The sequence below is a fragment of the Rhinolophus ferrumequinum genome, chromosome 22 (assembly GCF_004115265.2).
Source record: "Rhinolophus ferrumequinum isolate MPI-CBG mRhiFer1 chromosome 22, mRhiFer1_v1.p, whole genome shotgun sequence".
In the NCBI taxonomy this organism is placed as follows: domain Eukaryota; kingdom Metazoa; phylum Chordata; class Mammalia; order Chiroptera; family Rhinolophidae; genus Rhinolophus; species Rhinolophus ferrumequinum.
This window is the reverse complement of record NC_046305.1, coordinates 36,524,790-36,533,648: the sequence shown is the minus strand read 5'-3', so window position 1 is coordinate 36,533,648 and position 8,859 is coordinate 36,524,790. Positions and strand designations below refer to the sequence as shown.

The window sequence follows — 8,859 nt, the reverse complement described above, 5'->3', positions numbered from 1 at the left end:
GAATTTCACACACATAGAATCATGCAATATGTTATCTTTTGTAATGACTTCTTTTGCTTACCTTGAGATTTATGCAAATAATTTCAAATATCAGTAGTAGTTCCTTTTTAATTGCTGAATAGTATTCCATTGTAGGAATTTACCACAATGTGTGTCCACTATTAACACAGGAGCTGGTTGGTGGAAACATGAGCGTGATTCACTGAAATGAAATGTAGCCATGCCTATTGAAATCTGCAGTCCACACTAGGCTTTTGCTAATGATTATACCCACAGCTAAATCTGATTTTCAATCCTTCAGTCCTCAAAGGGATGAAAAGGAGAGCATGGGGAAAGTAGGAATCACTTGAAATTCTGAATCTGAGAAGAAAGCACAAGGAATAAGACGCAGGATGAGTTAGGGAAGACGGGAACCAAGTTTGCTTTTGGTCTCAGCTCTTGTCAGGATTGTGAAAAGACCGAGTTAAATGTAGGTCACACCCTCCCTCAGTGTTATCTTCCTCTTATTTCTCCTAACTCTTTTGACCACTGGTTAAAAATCCTTTTTCTTTGTAGACAACCTAAAGTCTTTTAACTACTCAAGTAGACTTTGCTTGTTCGAGTATTCTGAAAGATTACTCTAGTTCCATTCAGCATGACAGTAAAGGCAGTGGTATATATAAAAAAGTGTTTTGAGTCCCTTTCCTTGGACCATGTGAAATAAAGCATACATCAAAAAAGCAGGAAGGAAAGTTGGAGGAAATGATGCAATTTATTATGATTTATCATTATTGAGAACTTAAAGAGTCCACAGGGAAAGAATACTCTAATAAATCTTATAAACATTTTTTGGGGTTATTTGTGATGCCTTCCTCAAGATGTTTACAACTTATTTAGAAAAAGCAGACATATCTAGTTTGATCTAATTAGTTGGGAAACCAGAGATTGATCTAGTTTGATCAAATTAGTTGGGTGTCCTCAGGAAGCACCATTCCAGCTAAGTATGAAGAAAGCAGTATAAATAATAATAATAATAATAATAATAATAATAATAACTCAACATTATACAAAAATTATAGAAACTCATTGCAAATACTGTGGGTAAATAACGATTCCTAGTTGGAGGTTAATTTTTGAGCCAGTGACTATAAAATCAGATGCCTGTTTTACAGTTACAATATTTTTGTAATGTGTCACTCGAGTGTTATCCCTTGCTTCGCAACTGAAAATGGGATGCTAATATTTAGAATCACTTAAACAACAAGTCTTCACTTCATGGGATTTCCCCAGTAGAGCCCATCGTCTTTCTAAAGTTGCTATTTCAGAGCAGTAGTTCCCAAACAGAACTACATATGTAGTTGCCTAGAAAACACTAAAGGTCTCAGGGATGTACTGAATGAAGCCATGAAGAGTCAAAACCATCCAAAAAAGTACACTGTAGGTTAGAAGTACTACAAGAGTGTTGCCTTGGGCACAACCTTAATGTAGGCCATATCCAGGGCAGAAACTAATCAATTGGAAAAGAAAGAAAGTTAAAATATTTACAATAAGACTTTTTATATTGGGGAAACAATTAGAGATGCTGTGAATCATAACCAAAATGCTGATATTATTAAAATAGAATCCGGTATCTCATTAACATGAATGCAAGATTCTTACTACTATACAGTTTTGAATATCTATTATCACCAGATCAACTTTTATTAAAGAACTAAATTTTTCTACTTATAGACTAAAAAGCAAGAACAAGCATTTTTCTTCTATAAGATTTTTATTTGAATCATAATCACATTTAATGTTGTTGGGAATGAAGTACTGGTCGATGTCATTTTGTAACTTTCTTAAATATTTATGAACCAATGGTACTTTTTACAAGAATATGTCAAGTATTACTCAGATTGTTGTACTCCTCTTGAAAAAAATCCTATGTTTTAATCAAAACTTGTTTATTTTAGCCTAAACATATAGTTACTGAGGTTTCTTTCATCCTCAATTTTTAGGATATACTGAATTAAAACCAGATATTCAAGTTGGGATACCAAGGATTCCTTCCTCTCAGCCACTGTCTCTTGACCAGAATTAGGGCTCTGCTACACATCTTCTTAGGAAAACCATGATTGTCCCTGATTGTCCATCTTTCTTGGAATGAAATGCACTTTCTGGAGTTTCCAGGAAGAAAGCACATCTAATCATTGGATAACGTGATCACAGGTGGGCAAGTGATGCTGTCCTCCCCATCAGTAATGTGCTCCCGGTTCCCCACCAAGGTTAGTTGCACTACCTCATCTTCCCCATGTTGTGTGAGTCACTGCGGTGCTTATAAAGATAAGTCCTAGAGTACAAACACATTATCTTCCACAGAAACGCAAAATGGACTTGCTTTTCCATTATGCTTGATTCTGTAATGAAAGCTCTAGGAAGTGAGTATAACATGAACTCATTCCTTCCTCCCCAGCAGACAGATGGATAGACATTCCAGTTTGTTTCCAGTCTTTTGTCTTCGGAGCATTTTTGGCATTTCCTTCAGGAAACTGGAGGTTGTGACCTAAAGTTTCCTTAGTGAATACACTTCTGTTTTCCCACAGTTAACCTTACCCAGAAATGACATCTACTCTGTTAGGTGAGGTTTATCTGCATGTCCCAACTGTGTCCTGGTGCATGTTCAATGACACTTGAAAGCGCAAATTCTGAAAGTAACAATAGCACTGGAGAGCCAAACACACCAAAATACTTTGATTTAATCCCCAAATGAAGATGACAATAAAATCAAAATAAGCATTAATTGTTGCAATAATTCTATGATGCATGCAAAGTACTCTTGCTCTCATTTGATAGTTGGAGAAATTAATGACTAGGAATGTTAAAGCTTTCAGAGACTATGAATTGAAAGTTTTCAGATAAAAGTTGTATGCAACTTGTTCCATATTGTTCAGAGGGTAGACTGAGAGAAACTGAGACAGCGTCCTGAAAAAATTAAATGATTTAATATTATCTCCCACGTCCATACTCCCACTTTTCCAGCATATTGGTGGAAAGCCAAGACTGTATGCTTTTGTTGATGAGTTTGAACTGACCATTGAGTTTCATAATTTAATTTAGATTTACAACCACATCGTTTTGTGTTATTTGTTTAAAAACCCATGTTTTAGGACAGAATTATTATACTTAGTTTGGCTTGAGTGCGACTTAAAATGTAAACAATTACATTTCCTTGTCAGGGTGGTATTTAGAGGTTGGTGGTTTTCATCTCATTCTTTACTACTCTTCGATGTTAACATATTGAAGTTTCTCTTCCTGAAAACGAGTGGTTTCTAAACAAACCACATTCTTTTTCACACCCTAGTTTACCAATGTAAAATCCTTTAAACAATAACAGACATTTGCCCTTAACTTTGATTCTAAAGAGCCACACAGTCAAATAGAATGTCTTAATAATTATTTTTTTAAATGTTCTTCACAAAGGAATCTTTAAAAAAATCAGTTTATTAATGTTTAAAAGTTGATAAAGCTATGTGCAAAATGATCCACAAAAGTCAGAAACCTATTAAATACTATTTTAAAAAAAGACATTTCTTGGTTTAATTGCACTGAAAACCATACTAAAGAGACAGCAATACATTTTTATTCTTTGTAACATTTATACACATCTTCAATTAACTATTTAATACACAGCTGTACTGAAAAACTTCTGGTGTTCCCTATCAGTTAAAGTAATGCTTTAAGGCCACATGTGGGTGATACTTTCTTAAGAAATACACATTCAATGGTGTTAACACAGGTTAGAAAAATCCAATAAAATGCTGAAACAAATACATTCAAAAACCATGAAAAGTACTTTTAACACAACAAAATACAATCACCCTGTTGGTTGAAATGATTCACACAACACTCTGAAATAAACATCAACAAAAGTGCCAAAGACAGCTGTTGTATTCGTTAGACAAAATTGTTAGGAAATCTCTCTTGGTTTACAAAGTTACCCCCAAGTCAGTTTTTACCGTGTTTTGCTTATTTGTTTCTCCTATGTCACTAGGACCCTGGCTGATACCGTTTAGATAAGCTAGACTCCCAGATGCAGATTTCAGCTGCAATGACTGTGATACTGTAACACACACCATTGTAAAGTTGTAAAAAAAAAAAAAAAAAAAAAAAAATCAAAGTGACTACAACCAAATTCCAAGAAACTGATCCAGCTTACATGGAAACTTTGGCCTCAGCAAATGAAATTGCTTTACATCTCCATCTCCTCCCAGTCTTCCTCCGGGACATAGCCTATTAGCTACAGATGACAGAGAAATGGACCCTGCTGCCCACTCCACCCTACCCCCAGGTCTGATGAATGCCAGGTAGTTAAAATATTAAGTAAAATAATTTTGAGGAGGGGTGTGAGGGGGAAGGAGGGTGGGCTAGGAAGAATACCTAGAGAAGCAGAAGTGCACACACTCACTTGGGTTGGAAAATTAATGAAAGAAAACATCTTCTCTTCAAAACTCCAGACAGGGACACTTTCACAAGGGGACATTAGTCTTTGAGGAGGGGCCAAATGAACCCTTCAGGAGCTTGACAATGCTAGACCTTTGGCTCAGTGCAAAATCAAAGCTCGAGGGGGGAGGAAATAGATTCCTGGCGAGGACCTGCTCTCCACCCTTCCCAGTGCATTGTTCACAGGAACTACCTCTACCCACCGACACCCACCCGGCACCACCAGGCAGTTCTTACTGTCCCCACCCTCCCTCTGGCTCCAGCAGCTCCTCCCTGGCAGCAGTGCAGGCACAGAGATTTTTTTTTCCCAAACACTGGGGTGGTGGGTGACCACGCAAAGCACGCTCCCCATGAGTTGGCAGCTTCCAGCTCTAGGAAGAAGAGTTGACGTTCCCAGAGGACATTATGGTTTCTGGGTTGTCCCCATCGTCCTTCTGGGGGTGAGAGGAGTTGTCTGACTTACTGCGGCTGAATTCCACACCGGCGATGATGGGTCGCTTGAATTTGCCAGTGGCATCTCCTCTGGGGCACTTACAACAGGACATGATCCGGATGAAGGCCCGGCGCATCTCCTTATTGGTCAAAGTGTAAATGATGGGGTTGGTGCCGGAGTTGAGCACCGCCAGCACCAGGAAGTACTCAGCTTTGAAGAGGATGTCACAGGTCTTCACCTTGCAGCCCACGTCCAGCAGGAGCAGGATGAAGAGGGGCGCCCAGCAGGCAATGAAGACACTCAGGACGATAATCACCGTCTTGAGCAGAGCCAGCGACTTCTCTGAGCTGCGGCTGGCCTTGGAAATGTTCTTGCGGAAGGTCAGACGGCGGCTCCGAGTCCTGACCAAGGAGTAGATCCTGCAGTATAGGATGACGATGGACAGAAGGAGCCCGGTGAAGACCGTGGTGCAGAAGAGGATATAGTGCTTGTGGTAGAGGGGCAGCACCGTGGAGCAGCTGGGCAGCGCGTTGATGCAGTTCCAGCCCATGATGGGCAGGCCACCCAGAATAAGGGAGATGATCCAACAAGCGCTGATTAGGAGGAAGGAGCGGGAGCTGTTGCTCTCATTGTGGAGTTTCATCTTCAGCATAGTGATATAGCGTTCAATGGCAATGGCCAGGAGGCTGAACACAGAGGCAGACAGGGCCACAAACATACTCCCTTCCCGCAGAAACCACTGGGCGGGGGTGAGCTTGTAGGTGTTGGCCCCAGAGAAAAGCAGGTTGACTGTGTAGGCCACTCCTGCCAACAGGTCTGAGAGGGCCAGGTTGCCAATAAAATAGTACATGGGTCGGTGGAATTTCTTGGTTTTCCAAATGGTCAGCAAGACAAAGATATTCTCTAGGATGATAAAGCAGCAGATGAGAATGAACACCGCTGAAGTCACTTTAATGCCGTTCTCCTTGTCTGCACCTATATTCAGCTTTCCCGTGTAGTTGTAATGCCGGATGATGATGTCATAATTGACATAGTCGGAGACAGAGCTGCGGAGGGTCTTGACCAGCGGGATGCTGGTGGACCCCATGGTGCGCAGTGTCTCCGGGAACCGGAGGTGCCGCTTCTCCAGCGAACGCTAGAGGGCGACGCGGAGAGAGCCTTCGCTTGCTATCAGGGGTGATTCAATGAGAGAAATCCAGGCTTTTCGCGTATCTTTTTCTTGGCTGGAGAGGGCCTCGGAAACCGCAGCCTTAAACAAGTTACAGAGAGAGTCAGGGAAAAGCCACGACACACTTGCACAATTCATTCTAGCTAAGGCATTGCCTCAGTTTTGTTGATTTGTTTTAAGGAAACGTGGGGAGAGGGATTTAAAAAAACAATCAAATTCTTATTTCTTGCCAAAAAAAAAAAAAGGAAGGGGAAGAAAGGGAAAAAAAAAAAACACAGAAATTTTATCCAAACTGAAACTCCAACTCGACAAGATGAAAACTTTCCCTATGGTTAAGTCCACTCAAATGGAAATGAGAAAAGTGGAGGGGCGAGCCCCATTGAACCCCACTCCCACCTTGTCACTGCCCCCCTATCCCCACCCCGACAAGTTTGCAGCGGGAGAGTCTCAGAAGCATTCAGCTCCTCAACGTGGAGGGGGTGGTGGCGGCTCTGTGGAGGAGACCCAAATGCCAATACAAGGGTGAAGCCACACACCTCTGCCCCACCGCCACCACCCAGCTGAATGAGACCAGACCCACTTAACTGCCTAGCAAGAAATTAGATTGTCACGAAAATCATTGACGGCATTAAGTCATTTTGGGGCTCTATTAATAACTCTGGAAGCAGGTGCGGTTAGGGTCCGAGGGTGCAGCGTGGTGTGAGCAGCCAAACCCTCCCTGGCCTTGTGGTAAACAAGAAAAGTTAGCGCCTCCGGAAAGCAACAGCCTTTTCTTTCTTCTTCTTTTTCTTGCAAGCCAGTGCAAGAACACATCAAGGTACCCAGTGAAAACCATTAATGAGATATTGCAATAAATCCCAGAAGTTCTCCTATACTCCTGGATTGCATAAGGAGTATTTTTAGTTGCTGTGGGTATAGCCAACACAAAAAGAGAAGTTACACCACTTACGATAACAATACCTGTCACTACATTCCTAATGCAAGGGCAAAACTACTCTGCAGAAACTCACATAAAAGGACAACTGGTGAATTTACTGCCCTCCCCCAACACGTTGCCTCTTCTAGACAGTGTGCACCGAATGCAACGTGGCCCTGGTTGGCAGAAGTCTATTTGTACGTTGTTTAAGTCTTTCAAAGTAATGCAGCAATGGAATAAAAGTGGAGTAATAAAGGCGAGAGCGATCCCACCAATTCCTGGAACAGCAGCGGCTGCTCACGACCAGAAGCTCCCCTGTTTCCCCATCTAATTCCACACCCTGCTCGCCGGCAGTGCAAATTTAAGCCCTAACACCCCCGTCCCATATTCTTTGTCTGTAGGATTTCCAAAAATAAGCGCCTTCCCTCCCTCCACTCCAACCAAGCGCAGCTTCCACTATCGTCCACCCCCAGTCGATTCTACAATTGGGACTTGACCTTTTCCCAAACTTCATAAATCACAAGTGCCCAAGAGCAATCCCACCGCGCTGGGTTCCTTAGTAGCCCAGAGACGCAAGTTTTCAGCGCCCAGAAATGGATGTTTTAAAAGTTTTTGTTTTGTTTCGTTCCGGTTTAACAATTCCTTTCGGACACTGAAGCCCTGCGGCCGCACGGCGCCCCAGCCCGCGTCCCCTACCTCGCTCAGGCGGGACGAAGTTGCGTTCGACGAGCTCCGGGTCTGCACTGAGCGCTCGTCATCTTGCTGCTGCCGGTGCCTGACAGTGTCGCTCTCTAAACTTACTGCAGTCGGGGTCCCCTCCCTCCGCAGCCGCAACTCCATTGGCCAGCCCCGCTCGCTGCGGCGCGCGCCGGCCCGCCAGCTGAAGTCGCAGAGCGCCCGCTGACGCTGGGTGGCTTCTTTAAGAAGAGGCGGGAAGAGGTTAAATGCTTCAAACTCCCACGCCCTCCGCCTGCGGCTGGGGGCCCCCGAATCTCCACTGCTGAGACTGTCCAGGAAAGATCTGGGGCAGAAACAAATAAAAGAACCCCTCCCCACCCCCAAGCAACAAAAAAAGAGAGAAGGGGGGAGGAGAGAGACAGACAGAGAGAGAGAGAGACAGAGACAGAGACAGAGACAGAGACAGAGACAGAGACCGAGAGACAGAGAATCAGAGAGACAGAGAGACAGAGTAGCCGGGTGCCCCCTGGACTCTAATGTATAAATCAGGGCGGGCGCCCAGCTGTCCGCCGCTCCGGGCGGTGGACACCACTCTCTCCAGCCTTGGGAAAGAGAAGACTTGGAGAGCCTTTAGAAAACTTTCTCCCGAAAAGTCCTAGGGGCCAGAGGACTGCCCAGCGTCTCGCAGCGCACCTCCCTGGTCCCCTTGGGGAATCAGGCGGCCCGGGGCCACTTCTGCTCAGGCAGGGGAAACAGGAGCCCTGCCTTTCTCTGAGGAAAAGGCTGAGAAGGGGCTGCAGGAGGTTTGCGCGAGGCAAGCAGCCACAGTGGGAGAATAGCCGGAGAGGTTCCTCCACTGCTCCCCACCTCCACGCCCACCCCCATGCCGCTGCAGCCTGGAAACTTGCGATCTGAGGGACAGAAAGTGGCTTTCCCCGAGGGCACGGTGAAATGGACCGGTGCCGGGAGATGTGTTGGGCGGGTGTTCTCCTCCCTCGACTGGGCGCCAAGTCAGGCAGTTGCCCCAGATTCTAGCCAGTGGTGAGAGGCCTTTGAGGAGGTGGACAGTTGCTGGGTCCTGAGAGATTTTTGAAACCTTGTGCAGCTCAGGAAGTTCCAAAGGGGAAGAGCCACAGGGCCCAGCCCAGCTGGGGCGTGAGCCTTTTTTCCCCTTTATTAGGGAGGCGCCCCCAAACCTTCATG

At 44.4% G+C, this 8,859-nt stretch overlaps 1 protein-coding gene across 1 annotated transcript; it reads right to left on the bottom strand.

Moving 5' to 3' along the window:
• Positions 1-2,941: 2,941 nt before the first annotated feature.
• On the bottom strand, positions 2,942-8,604 carry S1PR1 (sphingosine-1-phosphate receptor 1). Its single transcript, XM_033093643.1, has 3 exons — positions 8,350-8,604; positions 7,675-7,895; positions 2,942-6,143 (listed from the first exon to the last, which is right to left on the bottom strand). The coding sequence occupies exon 3, from the start codon at positions 5,979-5,981 to the stop codon at positions 4,833-4,835; it is 1,149 nt and encodes a 382-aa protein (XP_032949534.1). The 5' UTR covers positions 5,982-6,143; positions 7,675-7,895; positions 8,350-8,604; the 3' UTR covers positions 2,942-4,832.
• Positions 8,605-8,859: the final 255 nt, after the last annotated feature.

Coding starts and splice junctions, on each gene's coding strand:
- S1PR1 (XM_033093643.1), bottom strand. CDS start 5,981: ATGGGGTCCACCAGCATCCCGCTGGTCAAGACCCTCCGCAGCTCTGTC.